The sequence below is a fragment of the Xenopus tropicalis genome, chromosome 1 (assembly GCF_000004195.4).
Source record: "Xenopus tropicalis strain Nigerian chromosome 1, UCB_Xtro_10.0, whole genome shotgun sequence".
In the NCBI taxonomy this organism is placed as follows: Eukaryota; Metazoa; Chordata; class Amphibia; order Anura; family Pipidae; genus Xenopus; species Xenopus tropicalis.
The window spans coordinates 37,412,039-37,435,695 of record NC_030677.2 but is presented as its reverse complement, the minus strand read 5'-3'; the positions used below and the strand labels follow the sequence as shown (position 1 = coordinate 37,435,695).

The 23,657-nt window shown below is 39.8% G+C and overlaps 1 protein-coding gene across 9 annotated transcripts in view; it reads left to right on the top strand.

Annotated features, from left to right (window-relative positions):
* Nucleotides 1-297: 297 nt before the first annotated feature.
* Nucleotides 298-23,657, top strand: part of atp8a1 (ATPase, aminophospholipid transporter (APLT), class I, type 8A, member 1) — a 117,029-nt gene continuing 93,669 nt past the window's right edge. For 2 of the 9 annotated variants that reach the window (XM_031895393.1, XM_031895389.1), the window contains exons 1-4: nt 298-460; nt 2,217-2,307; nt 22,173-22,287; nt 22,727-22,826. In XM_031895393.1, the coding sequence (XP_031751253.1) occupies nt 2,259-2,307; nt 22,173-22,287; nt 22,727-22,826 (264 nt within the window). In that variant the 5' untranslated portion in view covers nt 298-460; nt 2,217-2,258. Of the gene's footprint in view, nt 461-547; nt 874-2,216; nt 2,308-22,172; nt 22,288-22,726; nt 22,827-23,657 lie in introns of those variants that run through there. The other 7 variants (XM_031895395.1, XM_031895391.1, XM_031895396.1 and 4 more) reach the window with 5 other exon arrangements.

Genomic DNA, 23,657 nt, shown 5'->3' with positions numbered 1-23,657 from the left:
CTTTTCTTCAACCCACTATTCCCAGACTGTACGTCCCCATAATGCCCCATTAACTTTTGTATTTGTGTAATCACCCTGCCCAAGCCAATTTAGAGCACTGTGGACTACACGGTCCCTAATAAAAATGCACTGGCACATACAGTAGCGATTTGATTTCCGGTTTGAGTAACATTAATGACAGAGTAATAACGCTGCTGATATTGCTGAGCGCCCATATTCATTCAGTGACGACGCTCTGTATGACAGCGGCCCTGTGAGAGAATAAAAACCCAATAAGGGGAATAATGCAACTGACGCAAAGGGCTTCCCTGAACCTGTCATTCACTCTACCGCCTCTGTGAGCCCGCAGCAGCTACAAGGAACTCGACTGTGGGCGGTTCCAACTAGCAAAAACAACTGGGGGGGAGACGTGAAAGCGGCTTCGTTTCCGTTTCATTTTGGCTGTGTTTAGCTGGTGAGGGTAAGTGGCAATGGTAGTAATAGACGTGAAGGCCTTTATAACGGTAGCTTCGCACCTGGTGGATGGACAGTATTTGGTTAAATTTAATGCAGTGCCTCCTCCAGGTTTGGTGGTAGGTTCCAGGTTGAGTGCGAGCGGGCCGGGCTGCCAGTTCTTCAGATTTGCTGAGAAGGGAGCTGGGAAGAGGTGTGTGTGGGTCTCGGTGTGGAGAGTGTATAGGGGTCGGGGTCGCGTCTGTGGATTACTCACCTCATGACATACACCTGCCTAAAGAGGGAAAGGGAATTACAAACTATCAGTCGCAGAAAGGAAGCGTCCGTGAGGCTGGTGCTGATGGACTTTTGCTTGAGCGCTTGGGAGCGGTGAGCTGAGAGACTGCTGCCCAGGCACTGCCTCATATATCTGCGCTCCCGGTAGTATACACCCCCCCCCCAGCCCCCATAGCTGTCAGCCTCTGCCGGGCATCCCCTCACATTGTCTTCATTCGTCAGCTACTGCTGGGATTATACTACAACTCCCATAATCCCCTTGACCCGGCTCTGGGGATAGTTAATGGTTGGGCAATAGCCACATACTCGTGTGTTGTCACTTCTGTGCTTCTATGTGTCACATCATTTTGACAATATGCTGCAGCCATGAAGATACATTAATTGTACAAATGTATGGGAGCAGCAACTTTCTGTCATCAGTGACAGCATGTTACCCAGTTTTGGCCCCTTAGGGGAACCCTGTGGCTTCTTTTTGCCCCCCCCCCCCCCAGCTGCCACCCATACACTGCCCTCTCTGCCCCACTTTAGCTTTTTCCAGCTCATTGGTTTTAACACATAGGTGCCCAACCTGTTGCTTTTGAAGTAGAACTCTCAGCACCTTTGGCTTTCGGGTGATGTAGGGAGCTGGTACCTGGTTACCTCCCCTCTTCCCTGCCATTCCTTATTGCTTGCAATCAATTTATCATTTCTATTGAATTTGAACTGAAAAAAATCTGACATCCGCCCCCACACTATCATTATAATTCAACCTCATTTTACTTTTGTCAACATTTCAAAGCATTCTGGAGATCCGGTCTGTTTAATAGCTATTTTGCGGTTGATGTGATTCTCATCCCATCTGCTCTATACCATTACCTCATTCAGCTCTACGTTTTTCAGCATGTGCCTGCCAGTGAATATATCTCCTGTCTGGAGCCTCCACACAATGTTCTCTTGAACCGTTGATGAAGACAGATTTCAAACAAAATGCTCTCTGACCATGCAAGTCTTTTCTCACCGTGACAAGGAGGTGGATTAACACTAGTTGTTTCAGTACACTTGGTAATTAGAAGAAACAAACCTGATTCTTTATAAGGACTAGTGCCCACCATCTCGTGAGGGCCTATCCCAACCTCCTCCTTGCACTGTCACATTATAATTATTACAGTATGACATATTTTTTTTTTATCATTTACCGATTGTAGCCAGCCCTTTACTGTAGGTACATTAATTCCACTGGAATATATTTTGCAGCAGTAATGTCATACCTGCAGCTCCCTGCTTCACCCTTTAGAGGGTTCTATGAGTTATACTTCAAAAACCACTTGAGATCCAGAGGTTTCAGTATACTTGCTTCTCCATCATTATATCTCTGATAGTATATTTGGTCACATGTCTTCACCTAGTATAGATGGTTAGGCTTTTAGTTGACAACTGCACATAAACGCCATGTTCCTTATTATTTCAACTCCTTTCGGTTTCTGATTCATCTTTTTTGGGGATCTTAGAAGTTCTACTTAAAGAAGAGGAAAGGGACCACTTCACGCAACATGTCAACTGTACAAACCACAGTGTCCGATATGCGTACGAGAGCTGAAGGTGAGTGCTGTGTTGCATCTTAAAATTAGCTCTTCAGAATGCTTTTAAAGGCAGCATTGATTTGCTTTTTCCTCATACAGATGTAGCTAGGAGTATCCCAAAGTTACATGCCATCCTGTTCCATGTAGTTATTGCTACATTTGTATGCTATCTTCAGCGAAATGGCTCAAGATAACATCATTAAAGTTGGGATAATGATAGCTGTATCTGTACATCTCTGATCACCTGAAAACTCCTTTACAACTAAAATTGGAAGCAAAAGTAGAGAATCTACGGTAGAAATGACCACTAGGGTCTTTTCTAACCTAGTGGTATATATCTGCAGTTATGATACTTCATTTTTTGCAATTCTTTCTAGTGTGTTACTTTATTTTTTACCTCAAAGAAAGTTGTGGCTGAAACTGTAAACACTCAATTCTGTTTATATATAGTATTCATTAACTGTTGAAACTGAGACTCAAATCTCTAACTGCCTCCTAGCTCTCTCCAGTTGGATGAAACAACGCCACCTCAAACAGAACCTAACAAAAACTGAACTAATAATCTTTCCGCCTAAGCCTACCCCCCCCCCCCCCTTACTATCTCTATCGATGGCATGCTCATCATCCCAGTCAACACAGCACATTGTTTGGGGATGATCTTTTCTCTCTCTCCTTCTCTGACCATATTAACTGTCAAAACCTGTCACTTTTTCTTACGCAATATTGCCAAAATCCGTCCCTTTCTTTCTACTGCTATAGCTAGGCTGCTCATGCATGCTCTCATCCTATCCAGATGACTACTGTATCCTGCTACTAACCGGCCTCCCTACACTCACATCTCTCCCCCCTACAGTCTAGAGCTGGGCGGTATGACCAAAAATTTATATCACGGTATTTTTCCAAATTTTATCGGTATCACGGTATTTGACGGTATATAAATAAAAAATAAATAATAAATATTGGTGGCCCCCCACCCCCCCCCAACAACCCCAACAACCCCAGCCCCCCCCAACAACCCCAGCCCCCCCCCAACAACCCCAGCCACAACCCCCCCAACCCCAGCCACAACCCCCCCAGCCAGCCCCCCCAACCCCAGCCACAACCCCAGCCACAACCCCCCAGCAGAACTTACCCAACTTGTGGTTCCTCCAGCTCCAGCGATGCGTCCTAGCGACGTTGCGTGCGCGCTGACGTCACATGCGCGCCGACGTCACGTACGCATGGGCGCAACCCGGATGTGATTGGAGAAAAACAGCAGGAGGCGCGCATACCGGTATAGCGGTATGTTTAAAACCCATACCGTTTTTTTTTAAAAAACCGGTATACCGGTTAAACCGGTATACCGCCCAGCACTACTACAGTCTATATTAAATACTGCTGCCAGAAGTCTCCTCCTCTCATCCAGGAGAGTTCGGGCCCTTCCACTGCTAAAGTCCTTATCGTGGCTTCCCATTAAACAAAGAATATCTTACACCAGTGATCCCCAACCAGTGGCTTGCGGGCAACATGTTGCTCTCAGTGCCCCCAAACCATGTAGTTATTTTTAAATTCCTGACTTGGTGGCACGTTTTTGTTGGATAAAAGCAAGATTTACTTCCAAATAAAGCCCCTGTAAGCTGATAGTGTGCATAGAGGCTGTCTAATAGCCAATCTTAGCCCTTATTTGGCACCTCCATGAACTTTTATTATGCTTGTGTACCTCTCCAAGTCATTTACATTTGACTGTGGCTCACAAGTAAAAAAGGTTGGGGACCCCTGTCTTATACACTCCTTCTCTTAACTTGCCTATTTGTGCCTGTAAGTTACCCTCCCATATAGATTGTTAGCTCTACAGGGCAGGGATCTCCATCCTCTTGTGTCTTTGACTCTTAACTTATTGCAACTGTATCTTGTATTTATTGTTATACTTTGTGTTTATCTATTATTATTTTAATAAACCCCTGTTTGTATTAATCTATTCTACTGTACAGCGCTGTGTACATAAGTAGCGCTTTATAAATAAAGATATACATACATATAAAGTATTTATTTAAGGTTAGAAATGTTCCCTTCTGTCATATTAATTTATTTGAATGTTACAGTATTTCTAAATACTAATGTGTTTCACTCTGATACAACATTGGTACAGATTGTTAAACTGAAATACATGTAGTGTTTAACCCTAACTGAAATTCAGGGGCTTGTGATGTTTAGAGGAACTGCTATGCTGAAAGCAAAAAAAGAATACTAGAGCTATTGTAATTTCCTTCCCTTGCATGTAATTACGTTACGAACGTATCTTGCATGGTAGGTGGTACAGAGTTCACATAATGCGTTAATTTATGTCCAATTGTTTGTCGCAGTGCAGGAACAGCTGCACATAGAGGCCTTTTTAAATCAGGTCAAAGTACATATATTGTATAGTTCTGGTTTTTTTTTTTCTTGAGTTTGGGATTGAATGCAAGTTTCTCTTCCTGCTTGTAAAATAACCTCTAGTTCTCTTTGGGAAGAGATGGTTTGCTGGAATGATGATTTGCACTTTCATATATCACAAGTTTCCAGATTTGCTTTATGTATTCTTAATGTACTCATATTATCTTGAAATAATTCAGAGATTTAATACTTTTTAACACTGCGGGAATTATGCATCACACCTAGCAAGTATAATTAGAAACTTACATAGAGGATGAGAAAAGTGTTGAATACCACTAGGTGTTGATTAACACACATATGGTGCACTCCGACGTTTGGAATTTACTGTAGAACGCAAGGACATAATATGTTAATATGAATATTATTAATTTGTGTTTTTTAAAGTTTTTTTTTGTGCTCTGTGTTGGTAATTTAAAAATGTTTGAATTTATTTTTCTTAGGTATATCAGACAGGTGGATTATTTGCTCCTTGTACCAACAGCCACATCAAAGGCAATACTGGACAGTCAGCGTAGTGCCACATGCAAAAATATTCCACCCTGCCTGATCAATATTACTTTCACTTTGAAAATATGCCCTTTTTAGTTCTCACACATAACAGTGGTGAATTACATCTTGTATTGCATGTTAAGAGTTAAACACATCAGTTGTAATTCATACAGAACCACTGGTTAGGTTGTCATTTTTACTATTCCAAAGTGCCTGATATCTGCTTGTCAATTTATGTCAATTTGTCTGAGAATAATTTTTGCATATTGTTTTAATCATGAAAATTATATGTTTCTTTTTGAGCTAAACAGGAGATTGAAGCTACTCCATGTTTGGTCCCTGCAAGGTAAATAATTCCCCCTGCATAATAAATTAAGGTGGCCATACACGAGCAGATCCGCTCGCTTGGCGATGTCGCCAAGCGAGCGGATCTTCCCCCGATATCCCCACCTACGGGTGGGCGATATCTGGGACCATTTAGGTAAAAAAAATAATAATCCGATCGTTTGGCCCTGGGGCCAGACGATCGGATTATGTGGGCGGCAATGGGGCAGTCTGATCGGGGACCGCATCAACGAGCCGATGCGGTCCCCGATCCGACCAGATTTTCTAACCTGGCCGATCGAGATCTGGCCAATTTCAGGCCAGATATCGGTCGGCCAGGCCGCTCTGCTCTCCCCATACACGGGCCGATTAGCTGCCGAATCGGTCCAAGGGACCGATATCGGCAGCTATAGTCGGCCCGTGTATGGCCACCTTTAGGGCTCTGGCACACGGGGGAGATTAGTCGCCCGCGATTAACTCCCTGTTCGCGGGCGACTAATCTCCCCGAGTTGCCTACCCCTGCCATCCCACCGGCGAACATGTAAGTCGCCGGCGGGATGGCAGACGCGGCGGGGCGATTTGCGGAAATGCTTTTTCGGCGATTTGCGCGAAATCGCGCCGCCGCGTCTGCCATCCCGCCGGCGACTTACATGTTCGCCTGTGGAATGGCAGGGGTAGGCAACTCGGGGAGATTAGTCGCCCGCGAACAGGGAGTTAATCGCCGGCGACTAATCTCCCCCGTGTGCCAGAGCCCTTACTCTTCAACTGTGCACTGCTAAACTAATTATCTACCTCTCAAGGACCAAACATGGAGTAGCTTTAATATCCCCAATTAGGTCAGATAAGCCCTATACATTAAATTCCTTTTCGAAGTCTAAAAACAAATGTGCCTAAAAATTTTGTATTTTATATCAGGGCTGTGGAATCGGTAGATAAATTCTCCGACTCCAACTCCTCAGTTTCTGATACTTCCGACTCCACGACTCCGACTCCTCTGTTTTTAATATGCTAATGTATTTTATACATCCAGGAAGGAGCAGGGGGGAAGGGGCACTTTAAACACAACTGAACTGATAATAAACTGATAGACAATTTTATCTATACTTCTACTTCTAATGATTTCCCTAGAATCCCATAGTCATGTTTAAAGGAACAGTAACACCAAAACATTAAAGAGTTTTAAAGTAAAAGAAATATTGTGTACTGTTGCCCTGCACTGGTAAAAGTTGTGTGATTGCTACAGTAACTCTACTATAGTTTATATAAATACCCTGCTGTGTAGCCGTGGGGGCAGCCATTCCTGCACTGGTACAGCTGGTGTGTTTGCTACAGAAACCCTACTATAGTTTATATAAATACCCCGTTGTGTAGCCCCGGGGGCAGCCATTCCTGCACTGGTACAGCTGGGGTGTTTGCTACAGAAACCCTACTATAGTTTATATAAATACCCTGCTGTGTAGCCCCGGGGGCAGCCATTCCTGCACTGGTACAGCTGGGGTGTTTGCTACAGAAACCCTACTATAGTTTATATAAATACCCCGCTGTGTAGCCCCGGGGGCAGCCATTCCTGAACCCAGGCCCAGATTTGTGGAAAGGCCACAAAGGCCGGGCCTAGGGCGGCACAAGTTTCTCCCATACGGAGCAGTCGGGACCTCTCCCCAGTGCTCCGTATGGGAGTTTAAATGCGCGAATGCGCATTGATCGCGCATGCACACTCAGGGGGAGAGGGCGCCGTGCGATTGCACATACGCACTCGCGGGGGCGGCCTCGGGGCGCCGCCAAGTGAAATCCGGCCCTGCCTGAACCGGTACAGCTGGAGTGTTTGCTACAGAAACCCTACTATAGTTTATATAAATAAGCTGCTGTGTAGCCCTGGGGGCAGCCATTCCTGCACTGGTACAGCTGGTTTGTTTGCTACAGAAACCCTACTATAGTTTATATAAATACCCCGCTGTGTAGCCCCGGGGGCAGCCATTCCTGAACCGGTACAGCTGGGGTGTTTGCTACAGAAACACTACTATAGTTTATACAAATAAGCTGCTGTGTAGCCCTGGGGGCAGCCATTCAAGCTGGAAAAAAGGAGAAAAGGCACAGGTTACATAGCAGATAACTGATAAGCTCTGTAGAATACAATAGTGTTTTATCTGTTATCTAAGTGCCTGTGCCTTTTCTCCTTTGAATGGCTGCCCCCATGGCTACACAGCTGCATTCTTTATATAAACCATAGTAGTGGAGGCAAACACACCAGTTGTACCAGTGCAGAGCAGCAGTACATTATATTGGAATTTCTTTTATACACTTTCATTTTTTGGTGTTACTGTTCCTTTAAAGTTTAAGCTAACATTACAGCAGTTTTTCAAATGTTTTAAAGCTTCAGTCTTAAACTATTGACTATCCATTCCCTTCACGTATACAAGTATTTCTAGTCCTGCCAATTTTTTTTACTTAATTAGTTAACAGTGAGAGTTAGGCTAGGTTCCCAGTGGGCATTGGGTTCCCTGTAACAGAGGAACCCGATGCAGTGGAGCTGCCGCACCTTAACTGTGCGTTACGTCCCATTTAGTGAAGCATACAGCCAATGAAAAGCTTCATGGTCACTCAACGTGTTCGTTTATGCACTGCGTGCATTGGGCTTTATTCTTATAGCAGAGAAGTCATTAATTATGACTGTTTGTGAATTGGGACATTTAAACTTGCTTTATTTTTTATTTTTTTTATTCCCATTTAAATTTAGTAGGAGTCGGTTAATTTTTTTCCGACTCCTACTCCAGGTACCCAAAATTGCCTCCGACTCCTCGACTCCGACTCCACAGCTCTGTTTTATATGCTGAACATACCTTTCAACCAAGAGGTTTAGCAGCCCTATAACAGTAATAATCCTTGCCCTAAATTTGACCACAGCAACTCCCAATCTTGGATATATTTTTCTGTTGTCTTTTGAGTCTCTGTGACACTGTCCATGCTCAGTTGCTCTAAGTTTAGGGGGTCATCAGAAATCATAAAAATGTAAGTAGAAAAGAAGGTTACTTTTATCATAGAAGCTGATGCTGGATGACTAAATATAAGATGGCTTTGTCTGATACAGGGTGCTTTGTTTTCTATTCTGTTATGGAACCTGAACCTGAATTTCTTATCTACCAACTTGTAAAATCTTATTTTGTATATGTACTGTTTATTGTGAGTTGGTCCCTAAACTCGGTTAACTAGGCTGCAAAAAGAAAAAAGGGTGCTACCGAAAGCTACTGTGGACACACAGATCTTTATTGCTATAGGTGTTTGGTAGCTTTGGGCTGGTACAGAAGCTCAAAACAGACGGCAAGAAGCCCTAATTCTTTGATGTGCTATACTTCTCCTATAACAGTTTGCATGGGGTGCACACAAGCTACCCTTTTTGGTTTCCCTGCAGCTAGATTTTTTTAAAAAGCCTTGTAATGACTTGTTGAATAGTGTTTCAGAGCTTTAGACTGTGTTAAAGTAGGGCAGAATGAGAGATGGAAAATTGTTATCACTATTTTTTGTTGCTGTCTCCTAGACACTTTTTATTGTTGTTTTGGTTTTTAGCCCAGTTTCTCAGACTCTTGCTGCTAATGTCTTCTTTTGAACTTCTGCTGCATATTTGCATTTAATGCTTAATGATCAAAACCCGTACTTCCTTCTGCTGATCTGAAGTCACTATACAAGGTTAATAAGTAATTTACTTAGATGTACAATACCTGGCAGCTTAGAAACCAGTGCATTCTGTATCAGAATTTAATAATCAGCCCTGTAGTATCAGCCTCTATGGCCTAAGAGCAGCCTAAAGTACACTGACCATGAGCAGTGTCACTGACACACAAAAGATGGCCTAACAAGATGCTGAGCTCCTGAATCATAACTGTGAACCTCTCTGCTGGTTCCATAAGTTCAGCATTTAAAATACAGCATTTCTAAACATATTTATTTTTAGTTCTACTTTAAACATTGTAAGTTCAAGTACTAAGGGCTCACATCCATTTACTGTGTTTAGTTGTGTTTCCAGGCTATTACAGTCATGGCAAATTGCACCTTTGGTCCAAAATCAAAGCCAGAATGCACAACAGTATTGTTACATGTATGTCTACCATAGTCTGTTGAAAAGGAATCTTGTATATTAGCTAGTAGCCATCCATCGGAAAACCATATAGGTTTCTGTATCTGGACAAGTTATATTGTATATATCTGGCACAGAGAGTTAAACCTCTATCTTTTATACTACACAATTATATAGCAAACTTACACACTCCCTTATGTTATTAAAACAGATTATCCGGCTGGCAATTACAACAGGAGAATTTATAATAGAAATTCAATAGATCTTATGCCACAGGCAATACATAGGATATGATTCAGGTTTCCCTCTCTGCGCCAGAAATATATGATAAACTCTTGGCTAGAGACCGAACACTATGTGGTTTTGTGAAGAATGGCTACTTCTAAACTGCAAATAACTGTACACGTGTAAGCATAGTGTGTGCAAATTATTCGTCATTAAGCCATCTGATCATGTTTTATATTGAAATTGAATGCCCCGACTGATGGACAAAAATACACATATTTGATCCTTTTTGTGTCTCAGAGATTAAGTATGAAGTAAGTATTTGTTTTGCCAGCAAACATTGTTTAATATTTTGTAGTATAGTTTTTGGGGGATATTTTTGTAACCATATCTTCTTGCATGGAGGAATCCATTTCCTGGCACTCATTAGTATTTTTTAACTTCTGTTCTGGCCAGCAGCAGTCATTCTTTGCTTTATTCAGCATGTACACTCGGGGTCAAAGCCAGTGTCCCACAACACAAAGACTACATTTAAAAAAAAAAAAAAAAACCCAGAACATTTTATATTGGGTTTATTTAATGTTTAAATGTTTTTAACTAGTCTTAAGTGTAAGTAGCACTTCTGCTTTGCAGCTCTAGGGTCCCAAGTTCAATCCCAGCCAGGACAATATCTGCAAGGAGTTTGTTTGTTTTTTCCCGTGTCTGCATGGGATTCCACCGGGTACTCCGGATTGCTCCCACACTCCAAAAACATACAGGCAGGTTAACTGACTTCTGACTAAAACTAACCACAGTGTGTGTGAATTTGATAGGGATGTTATATTGTAAGCTCCTCTGGGGCAGGAACTGACATGAATGATGTATAATCTCTGTAAAGTCCTGCAGCAATATGTGGCATTATATAAATAACAGGAAATAAATAAGTTTTGGATATCCAATTCCAGACTTATCTGGGAAAAACCCCAGGCCCCAAGCAGGCCCCCAACGAGTATATTCTAATTTTAAAATATTTTAAAAAAATGAGAAATGTTAAATGTTTAATCAAGCATATCCAGCTTAATGTCCAATGTGTTTTAGAGGTCAGAGAATACTTCTGCTGTAGATTTCCTATAAGTTATACATTTTATAATGGTTTTCTTGTCTTGTTTGTTTACAACTGGTTTTATGTCTTGTTAAGTCTGTCCCTTCAATTTTGTCATTGTACCAGCAGATATTAATAGCTGTTACGGAAGTAAGCAACCTATTTAAAGCAACACTTGGTGTTTGGAACAGCTATGTTATACAGGGATCATTTATAAACTTGGCTAAGGGCTTCACTTTTGAGGATTTAATGTGTAATATTGCTCTGCAGTCATCTTAATTTACAAATCAGAATGACATTAAGCTTTTATCTCTCTGTGTAAAATTTAAATGTAGAATGACTGGAGAAAAATTTTCAACCCTTTCCATTTATTTCCATGTTCCAAAAAGGGTGAATAAAAATGTTCTTCCTTGTGAAACTTTTAATAGACAGTCATAATAAATTGCCGCTGACATAATAGAATTTGGTTTGCAAAAAATGTTGGCCTTAAGTTATAATGGATTTCAACAAATCAGAACGAGAGATTAATTTTTATTTCGAAATAATTTTCTAACCCTAAAAAAATCATTCCAAATCATTTTTTTTATCATGTTAATGAAGCAAAATAAACTTTACTTACACTGTATAGATAATTACATTTTTTCCTCCAGTCTTGCAATTCACAATTGCAGCAAGGCAGGCAGGCGCCATTTTGTGGGCACTATTATTAGGGCAAGTTTTGTATCACTTCCAAATTTTGTGTGTGTATATGTCAAAATGGGGGAACCGATGCCCAAGCTATGCCATTATAGACCATGACAAAGAAGGGGGCATGTGAGGATGGGATTGCAGTGGCATCTATGAAGTGCAGATTTGTTTCAGTACAGATTGGAGGGGTTGAAGGATTTCAGAAAAGTTGCCTATTTGATATAACAGTATTTTTTTTTTTTTATAGAAACACAAACCAGTATACCTATTGCAAGGCTTTCTCTAGGCCTTGGTTGCCTTTCTGTGCATAGATAGATATATTCCACAATCAGTCAGTACTGCGTCAGCCTTTCCACTGTCTCAGCGGGGTAAACCTAATACATGGCTTGCTAAAGCACATTAGTTGGACAGCCTTGCAATTCATAATCCTTTCTGTTCAAAGACATGAACTGTACTGAATGCAGTTCTTGTCTAGTTTTTATTCTTCAGAGAGCTTAATATCTGCCACATATGATATGACACTGGCTTCAGTAATATCTACAAAAGATGCGTTACAGTGATAATACCTAGGGTGTAGGTCGGAATATAAATGTGTCGCCCATTAAGAATGTGATTTATGTTTGAATATACATTTAGTATGATGAAGAGATGAATTTTGATATATAAATGATTTGCCTTTCTATTTTTCTATTCAGTCTTTGCTGTGGTGATGACCAAAACTCACACAAGCCTATAATGTTCATTAATTCTTGTTTCAGTTACTGGGTTTTGTAAGGTCTTCCCATCAGAGTATATAGCCTAGGCCAATAAGCCAATGGGTTGCTTTTATGAAAATATTAAAATGATAGATTGGTTTATGTACACTGTGCTTGTCTTGCCATTAATAAAAGCTGTCAAGTTTAAAAAGATACTGCCTTTGGGCTGAAAGGTGTTGCAAACATTATTGTACTGTTGGGCCCCATAAGGTGGATGTGTGTTTTAATTCAGCTGTAGCAAGATAGTACATAATACATTGGTTCAACAGTGACCACAGTCCACACGACAGCACCACACTCCGAAAGTTGCCGCAATGCAGCTGCCCCTGTGCACGGAATACCAAACAGACACCAAATCAAACACAACCAGCACCAAGGGTCCTGTGGTTCAAACAAACACTAGTGTATTATAATTGCATGTACAACCGACGTTTCGGTCCCTTTTGGGACCTTTTTCCCAAAAGGGACCGAAACGTCTGTTGTACATGCAATTATAATACACTAGTGTTTGTTTGAACCACAGGACCCTTGGTGCTGGTTGTGTTTGATTTGGTATATATATATATATATATATATATATATATATATAGAGAGAGAAGAGCACAGTTTGGTGCTCGAAACGTCGGATCTTTTTCAATAAACCCTTTTTGTTTTTTCATAAAGTCCCTATGTGTGCGGTACTCTGTCTGTCTATTGAATTTTTTGACCAGCACCGAGGGCATTTGCTTGAAGGGTGTGCTCCTGTTTGTTCTTGTCTATATATATATATATATATATATATATATATAATATACTTTTAATAAATGGTGTTCTCTTTAAGGAAGAGAGTTGGAAATGTGGTTGTTGAATTATTAGAGGCTGTTGTTCAATCAGTTGGTTAAAGATTTGCAAGTGGTATAGCTGGCACTGCAAGCATAGGCAGTTTTGCTCTCTTTACATCAGAGATCCCCAACCTTTTATACCCGTGAGCCACATTCAAGTGGAAAAAGTATTGGAGAGCAACACAACCATGAAAAAGGTTCCTGGGGGTGCCAATAAGAGCTATAACTGCCTATTTAATAGCCCCTATGTGGATTGGCAATCTACAGAAGACTCTGTTTGGGATTATACTGGGGTTTTTATGCAACCAAAACTTGCCCCCAAGTCAGGAATTCAAAAATAAGCACCTGCTTTGAGGCCACTGGGAGCAACATCCAAGGGGTTGGGGAGCAACATGTTGCTCATGAGCCACTGGTTGGGGATCACTGCTTTACATGCTTCCCAAGGCATCTGAAATCACCCACATTGACTTGTGTGTGAGAATCGCCCCAAAGCCATTGTGCCAGTGCTTGCCGGATGATTGTCACCAAAAATGCATTGAGACTATTCCATACTAATCAGAACAGGCAGTTTGGGTACATTGCTGCGGTGTGTTTGGGTACTTTTTGTTGGAAGAACTCAAAATTTTCCTTGTGTAACCTAGCCCATAAATATTTATAGGCCTTGAGTGAAGTGCTAAATCATCTGGTGACCTTTTTTTTGGTAAATTTTACATAACTCATCAACTTCAATCCTAATTAGTGCTTACATTCAATAAAAATAATTTTCGGTTTGTTACAGCACTTTTTATAAATACAATATATGCATACTTCATATCTTTTCTTTAGATCTAAAAATCTGTAAATTATTTGGGTGAAGGCCTCTGTGCAGAAAGAAGCATTGATGTAATTACATAAGAGTGCCCTGTGAGTGCTTTATTAATAATAAAGTGTGTTTACTTTTGTCTACTCACTTAGGTATTTTAAGAGCTTATGCTTCCCCAGTTTTAGTACTACTTGTGACTGTGCACAAAAGCATATAGGAAGCAACCACTTTTGTCCTTTTGTATATATTCATTATTATACTTAAATACATTTCCTACAGACGCAGCTGGCACAGCATTTTTTTTTGGTTCCAGTGAATAATCCTGTTTATGAGCTCTCAATCCCGACACTACTCACTGCTAGGTAAAGAAGTCTTTCTGATGTGTCTGCCAGCACGTCTATTGCACTTGATAAAGGGGAGGAGGTTTTACAATTTAGCAATCTATCCCTTTTAAGTGTGCCAATCTTGGCAAGGTTATTGCAGAAAGCAAACAAACCAGTCAGACACAATTCTTTAGTATGAGTAGAGGCGTGACTTTAGTATCTGTAAAGGTGGCCATACACGCACCGATATTATCGTACGAAACCTCGTTTCGTACGATAATCGGTGCGTGTATGGCATGTCAGCGAGCCGACCGATATCGCAGGAAGCTGCTGAAATCGGTCGGCTCGCCGATCGGCCAAGTTAGAAAATTTTGATCGGGCGCCATAGAAGGCGCCTGACCAAAATTCTCCCTTCAGAGCTGAATCGGCAGAAGGAGGTAGAAATCCTATTGTTTCTACCTCCTTACCTGCCGATTCAGCCCTGAATGGTGTGTGGCGGATCTGACGATGTTTCGTGCGACCGACGGTCGTACGAAACATCGTGAGATCGCCACGTGTATGGCCAGCTTAAAGCTCAATTGGTCTCAAATACAAAGAGCTGTACCAATAAAAAAGGTTAACAAAACCTTGCCATACAGACAGTCTGTCTGATATATACTGTACCAAAGCTGCAGCACTTTTGCTCCTAGGGAGGTAGTTTTTTTGGCAGACCCAGTTCGCTGCTTCCTTTGCCTCAGTTCAGCTGGAAATCCTGCATCAGGTCAGGTTGCCCATCAAAAAAGGAAAAGTAGGATTTTCAGATGCAGGTATAGATGCAGAGCAGTGCATATACGGGTCGCAGGTCGAGTTGCAGTCTTATCTATTTTTCTTTTATTATCTATATTTTACTCCTTTAAACACTTTTTAAATGTTTTTTCTACCCCTGCTGACTTCTGATGACAGCACTTCCAGTCTGCAGCAACAGCCCTTTCTGTTTAATGGTGGTCAGCGGATCGGGTTGTGGATACAGCAGTTGTGAGTCCAAGCAGGATAAAATGTGGGTTGGGGCTTTAAGTTGCGGGTTGCAGGCCACGTGTCCGGGTCTGGGTTTCAAAAATTGGTTCAGTGCAGAACTCTAAAGAACACACATTTCTTTCCAAATTTGTCAAATAGGATGTGCATCATTCTCTACCCTTGTGACATTTGCAGTCTAAAATTCCTTGCACATTCCCTCTCTTATATTTGTTTTATTTGTTTGGAAAAAAGGAAAATAAAAACATTTAAAAAAAAAAATTCCTTGCACATTTACACAATGGTCAATTTCATCAGGAGCCAATTAACATGCGTATTTATTTTTGGAGTGTAGAAAGAAACTGGGGTATCCACACAGACACAGGAAGGATTTGCAGATGCCTGGGTGACACCACACCATGTTTAGAATTAAACTTAGGATCTAGATTTTGCAGGGCAGCAGAGGTGAGCTAGCTGCAGGCGGCTAATTTTCAACCAGGAACAAAAGCCAACCTGGTTTGTGGGCTAGTCTGTTTGATAAAACACTGGCCCTGGAAGTACACAGAGGCCCAAACAGCTCCCCCCCAGCCCACTAATTAGTGACTGTCTATGGCATATATCCGCATTCCCTAGGTTCATTCCAGGCTAGCCTTATCATATCACTCTTATAGTGTGCAAAGTACAGTTCTGTTCTAGCCCTGAGCTGCTGCCTATGTCAACAAATATAAAAAGTATCCTTTATCTAAGCAGCTTGCTATATTTTGCAAGTTTTAGAGATTTCTTAGTGGGGGTTGATATTTAATAAGTACATTTTTGCTACCGGTGATTCACTTTATTGCTGGTGGAAAGGCATTTTGAGGAGATTAGTTGCCCGCGGTAGCTGAGATTCAACCACAGGACACTGATCTCCCTGTTGGCCATCAGCCTAAGGCTAATATTATATGGGGTGTCCATATGTTTAAAAAGCTTTTCTGGGGAAATACGCTTGTCTGAAAAGTGTTGCATGTGAGATCAGCCTTAGTAAACATGACCCTCATACGTTTAATTCCATAATGCCACCAATGTATTAATTTGAGTACCTATGGTACAGTACAACATATGAAGCAGATGGTCAAAAAAGGTCTTTAGTTTTTGTTGAAAAAAAAAAGGCTCTCATTCGGAGCAATGATTTTTGTATATATTGACAAAACTGTATACAAATATACAGTACTGTACTGTATACAGTTTGTTTCTGTAGCGAAAGGAAGGTTTCTGTTCACTTAGAATCAGAGCATGGATTTTTTTGTCAACACAGAATGAAGATTTGAATGTTTGCTTTACAGCTTGTGTAGGATTAATTAGTTAGCAATGCAAGCGAAAGGTGTGTGCTAATACAATTGGTGCATAGGCTGGCAAACAAATTCATTATCGATTACACCCACTCATCCCCCAACAAAGATGACAGGTGTGAGTATGCGTTCAGACGATCAATGTTCAAAAAAAAAGATATATATATATAAAATATCTTATAGTCCTGTCTTATATACTTATTATAAAAGTATTGCGGTTATATCATGTAAATTAATTGTCTGAAGTTACCTAATACATCTACTAGTACACTGCTTGTACTTGCTACTTACTTAGATGCAGTACAACTAATTACTTATCTTATTAAAATAATTCAGATTTTTAAAATGTATTTCCTTTTTCTCTGTATTAATAAAACAGTACCTTGTAATTTATCCCAACTAAGGTATAATTACTCCTTATGGGGGGAAAAACAATTCTGTTGGATTTAAGTAATGTTTTATTGGTTTTTTTAGTAGACCTAAGGTATGAAGATCCTTGGTCCAGAGCATTCTGGATAATGGGTCCTATACCTGTACAGGTATGGGATCCCTTATCCAGAAACCTGTTAACCAGGAAGCTCCGAATTACGGAAAGCCCATCTCCCATAGACTCCATTTTAATCGAATAATTCAGATTTTGAAACCTGCTTTCCTGTAATAATAAAAGAGTACCTTGTAATTGATCCCAACGAAGATATAAATAATCCTTATTGGATGCAAAACAATCCTATTGGGTTTAATTAATGTTTTATTGATTTCTTAGTAGAGATTTGATTTGGAGATCCAGATTACGGAAAGACCCCTTATCCGGAATACCCTTGGTCCCGAGCATTCTGGATAACGGGTCCTATACCTGTACTTGAAACTGTTTAATAAAGTATCCATACAATCTCTAGGATATATATATATATATAATATGTAGGTCACTGGCTGGGCTGTCAATGTAGATAAAACTGTTATGCTTTTTTCTTTTTGTCAAATGTTTCTAATTTGAAACTTTTAATAGTATATTACACCAAACTTCTCTGGAAAAGACAGGATTCTATGTCATTATAGTGAGTATGTATTAAATATACTTGTTAAGCTTCAGGGTAGTTTCAGTGTAATGGTACAGTGTCTGGCTTTTCTGAGAATTTGTGCTTTAAGTTTTTGCTGTGCTGTTATCATTAGAACCATAGTTCTCCTCATAATAGGTACCATTGCACTTATGTCAAGCCTCCATCCCCCTCACAAAAAAGCCAAAAGATGTGTCGCTCAGCAAATGTCTGCAGTTGATATCTTTGTTTTGCTTGTTTTGTTTTTTTAATGAATAACCTGTAAAATATATCTTTATAACTGTGTTTAATAAAATCACACATTCTAACTATATTTAGTGATGTAGGATATCATACATTTTTCCTTTTGTTCAATGCTCCTTGTTGAAAACTATATATTCCATCAAACCTACCTGGAAAAAGAGAGAGTTATAGTGACAAAAGTGATCTCTATATTAAGGTACTTGTTATGGTTCAGGTGTAGTCTGGTGTGAGAATTCCTATTACAGGTATAGGACTCGTTATCCAGAATGCTCAGGACCAAGGGTATTCCAGATAAGGGATCTTTCCGTAATTTGGATCTCCAAATTCTACAAGTTTTTGTAAGTCTACAAAAAAAATCAATAAAACATTAATTAAACCCAATAGGATTATTTTGCATCCAGTAAGGATTAATTATATCTTAGTTGAGATCAAATACAAAGTACTGTTTTATTTTTACAGAGAAAAAGGAAATCAATTTTAAAAAATTTAATTATTTGATTAAAATGGTCTGTGGGAGACAGCCTTTCTGTAATTTGGAGCTTTCTGGATATCATGTTTCCAGATAACGGATCCCATACCTGTATATATTGTTACTGTGCTTTTAACAGTAGAACTGTGGTTGTCTTCATAACTGGCACAACTACAGTTATTTTATGCCCTTGTAATGCTGTACAGGTATGGAATCTGTTATCCAGAATGCTAGGAACTATAATTTGGATCTCCATACTTTAATTCTACTAAAAATTCATTTAAACATTAAATAAACCCACTCCGATAAGGTTTAATTCTATCTTCGTTGTGATCAAGTACAAGCTACTGTTTTATTATGATAGATATAAAGGAAATCATTACAACAAAAAAAATCTAAATTATTTGATTAAAATGGAGTCTATGGGAGATGGGCCTCCCGTAAATTGGAGCTTTCAGAATAATGGGTTTCCGGATAACTGATCCTATACCTGTACACTATGTTGTACCTTTTATACTGTCACAGAACTCCTAGGTGACTTAATATCCTTTTATTTTAGAGTAAGCAGAACATTGTTCTCAAGATATTTATTGATATATAATTATATAGGTATATCCTTTTTCTCATTGTCTCCTGTTTGCATGTAGCACTCTAATTTGGCAGGTTTAATTTTTTAACATTTCTGAAAACCTACATTTTAGAAAAAAAGAAAATTTAAAAGTCATTATTTTTGGTATGCTAGTTGAAAACTATATTTTTGTGAGGTGAACTACCCCTTTTAATGGGATCTCTTCGGATTTCTCTATGGATCCATATTGGTGACAAAACAATCCTTTTGGGTTTATTTCACGTTTTAAATGATGTGTAGCAGACTTAAGGTATGAAGATCCAAATTACAGAAAGATCTCTTATCTTGAAAATCTCAGATCTTAAGCATTCCAGATAACAGATCATATACCTGTAGATTTTTTAAGGGCACAAAAAGAAATATTCACTTAGGGGATGCCAATTTGTTAGGAGCCTCCTCCCAGTTAATGTAATCGCTATGTGCCAGCCCAAAGTACATTCTATCTGTGTACTGCGTCGCCAGGGGTTTCTTGTGATTATCCAGTACTGGCCCATGTTCAGCAGAGTGAAGTTGGATGTTTTACTGTACTGGGTGCCGGGGACTTAGATTAGTGGTTATGTTCATGGAGGGTATAAAAATGGACTCCCCCCTCCATTCTTTGTGAATACGACTTTCCTTGTCCTTAAGCACTGAAACTTCTAAAAACACATTAAAAAACAGCACAGCACAACACAACCAAAATAACAGCCTCTTCCTTTTTGGTTCTGTAGGAGGAAAACAGAGGTACCAGAGGTGTCATTCTAAAATGAGAAGAAAATTCCCATTTATCCTGCTTCCGTATGGCTTTCATAGTTCTTTCTTGCAGGTTTCTTTGTAACAGGATTCTTCATTGCCAACTTAAAGGGCAAATAACACCAAGAATCTGTTAGAGGCCATATCTGACCCACAGGACTCAAGTTATACAGCCTTGCATTGGTTAATATATAAAAAAAAAAAAAAACACTCAAGATGAAGCATAATTGACATTGTCTGTACATAATCGCTGAAATCTCCATATACTGTAGGGTTTATCACGGCTGGGTGTTGAAATCCTTTCTCAACATCTTCCCAGTGAGATTGGATGTTCCCAACTGGCAAATCTCTAATTGTAAGATTTAGACATTCCTCGGGTAACCAATTGTAATAATAATAGTTTTTTTTTTGTTTTGTTTCTCAAGACAAATTTTCTATAGGAAAGCCTATAATCTAGTGCTAACTCTTGACTGAGTGTAGGCAACGTTATGTTGAAACATTACCGATGTCCCTTTCCAATTTTTTCTAAAGACATACATGAAAAATACAGTCTTATCCCTGCAAAGGGTTACACTGTGAATAAAATATGTTTATGGCAGGGGTCTCAAACTCGCGGCCCGCGGGCCATTTGCGGCCCTCGGTACAATATTTTGTGGCCCGCACCAACGCCTTCTCAAAAGAAATGAATGGATCGCGATTTTTATTGCGATTCAAGGGATAATGCAAGGCACGGCGGGTGGGAGCTGCTGATTGCGGAAATGACGTTATGCCATCATAACAGTTAATATGGGAAGACGTTCTGTGTGCACAATTAGCTGCTAAGGAGCTAATTGTGCACACAGAACGTCTTCCCATAATAACTGTTATGATGGCATAACGTCATTTCCGCAATCAGCAGCTCCCACCCGCCGTGCCTTGCATTATCCCTTGAAAGCCAATTTTTTGTGAAATCCCTTATGCGGCCTAGCCTCATCCTGACTTTGCCTCCTGCGGCCCCCAGGTAAATTGAGTTTGAGCCCCCTGGTTTATGGGGTTGGAGTTCCTGCATCAAAGTTCCAAATCTTGCTTTAGCCCTCCTGGTAAGGTTGTCAGGCATTGTTCTGTGGCACTCGCACATTCCCACTAAGCATCTACTTCATCCCATAAAAGCATAATAAGCACAATCAGTGCCTAAACACTCTTTCAGCACTCCTTAGGGTACATCATTTTTACATTAATCCACTGATATACATTGGTTTAATGATTTTATTCTCTTGTTTGGCACTATTCCATCAATTTTAGCTCTTTGTTTAATCCTCCATAAACAATACTGTCATATCAGTTCAGTTTAGTTGTTTACTGTACTTGCAAGTTTGCGCAACACCCGAAAACACCTTCATACCCCCCAAAACAAAGCCACATGATTAGTTCTTGGCAAAGAATAGCTATGCATTGTTACCTAGTTCTGCAGGCATACTAACTGTTCCCCTGGGAACAAAATAACACACTGACATGGAGAAATACTTTAATTAGGCTTATGACACACTGACACAACCTTCTGCTAGTGAAATAAACAGGATCAGCTGTATAATGGGGTATGTCCTCCTTTGGCACCATTTAAACTGCTATGGTGCTGTAGCACATACGAAAGGTAGGTTTTATAAGCTAAATAGGTTGCAGCTATTTAACATTAAAAAGATGTGGAAATATAACTAATTCTTTCAACGAGGCAACACAGATTATGTGATTCACACCATCTTGATCACTGCTACTTAGGCCCATTTAAAAGGAGACTTTAAAGTATAATGAGTTGAAGTATATCTGGGCAGAGGATGATAACTAGCCTCAACCTCTTTCAGAAACACAACTTGTGGAAATTGTGAAAAAAGCAATCACGAGCAAACAAAAAAAAGTATTCAATGCTATAAAATGTGTTAAAGAATTCAAATGTTTTTTCTTACCTTGCTGATGTGTTGGTTACTACGGTCTACTAAAGATGATGGCATTATAGGAATGCTTGGTGTAAAATGACTGAATTGTCTCCATGCCGTGGTAGTCTTTAATTTTCCCATGTCTTGCAATACTTATGTTACCTTCACTTGCCATTTCTGTTAAGGTTAAAATGCTTGAATAAAAAGGAATACAGATACTATTGTGCAGATACACATTTCAAACTCAGCAGTGTAGTCATAGATCCTTTTTTCTATAGACTTTAATGTTTGTGTCCATCATCTCAATGTTCACACTCTGAGTGACAGGCTTGCTGGCTTCTTAAAGCTTAGCCTTTGTGTGGTTAAGGGGTTGCAAGGTATGCAGCACACACACAATTATGTATATCGGCCCTTCAAGTGTGGGGCTTCTTCTAGACAATTGCTGTTAATCTTGTCCAACACTCTTGCTACTGTGCATGATATACAATATATATTGTACAATATATAATATACAATATTCAATGTATCCTTTTCTCTTTAGGCTACGAGAAGACAGATGATGTATCTGAAAAGACCTCACTTGCAGATCAAGAAGAGATGCGAATAATTTTTATCAACCAGCCACAGCTAACAAAGTTCTGCAACAACCATGTTAGGTAAGAAATGTGGTTTATGGAGTACTATTCATAACTATAACAATGTAAGCAGTGAGAGGCTAGTTTAGCAATGAATGTTTGTAGAAAAAACATTTTAATGTGAGCTGGACCTTTTTCAGTTTATACCTGCACTGATCTGCAGAGTTTAACCATATCTGTCACCTAAACCCAAACTGAACCAGATGGTAATCTCTGATTTCTCATTTCCACTTTACTCTATAAAGTGATATTTGTTATGTCACTTGACCAATCAGACAAAGAATAATGTTTTACATTATTTGAGCAGCCAGTTCACACAATGAATTGGCTTTTTTTGTGCAGCAATATAACCAGTGGCTAGTGTAGGTTTGTAAAAGGAGTAATCTCTTCAAATATGTTCATGTTTCCAAAAAGAAATCGACATTGTCATTAAAACCCTGCTGCCCTTTTTATTTTCAAGCACTGCAAAGTACAATCCCATCACGTTCCTGCCAAGATTTCTCTATTCTCAGTTCAGAAGAGCTGCCAACGCTTTTTTTCTGTTTATAGCGCTACTTCAGGTGAGCTATACATTTCTTATAAAACTAATATGTTCAACTTGAACTGTTTCTTAAACCACTTGTTCATATTCTGTTTAGCAAGATCTGATTTTATTCACTCCATTCCTGATTGTGTGTATCTTATACCTTTCAGTGGCTGAAAATCCAGCACAAGCATACAGTACTGACTTACTGCCTGCCAAGTTCCCCATTAAGTAGTGTTTGCACGTATTTGTTTGAAATAACCTTTATGCTCTGAGGCACTGTCCTGGTGTGCTTGCTTTTTACCAGTTTGCTAGCTGCAGGGTTGATCATTGAAATATATAGGCTGGCTGCACACTGTAAACCTCTAGGTGATTTTTTTGTTTCTTTTTTATCTGTACAAAAACTTGGTATTGCCCCCATGGCAGAACAGACATCAAATAGGTGTTTCTTATAATTGTCTACCAGTCTCTCTTCAACTAGAAGACATTTTTTGTTTGGGGAGTTTCTTGCATGGCCTGTTTCAATTTTCTCCACAGTATCTCTTTGGGATTTAGATCTGGGCTTTGGCGTGGCCATTCCAGAATCCTCAATTACTTTTTTACAGCCATTTTGTGGATTTACTGGAATGTATGAGGTCATTGTTGTTGCAAGGTCCACTATTAGCTGAGCTTTAAACTTCTGACAGATTGTCTGATATTATCCTCAAGCACCCTCTGGTAAAATGAAACTGGATTCTGTGATGGTGAGCTGCCCACCACTATACCAATTGTTTTGCAATTAGTAGTTCTTGTGGTGAAACCTGGTAAATTACTTTTTCATATGACTGTATTTAACTTTCAGTGTACCTATCACCCTCCAAGTGTTTCC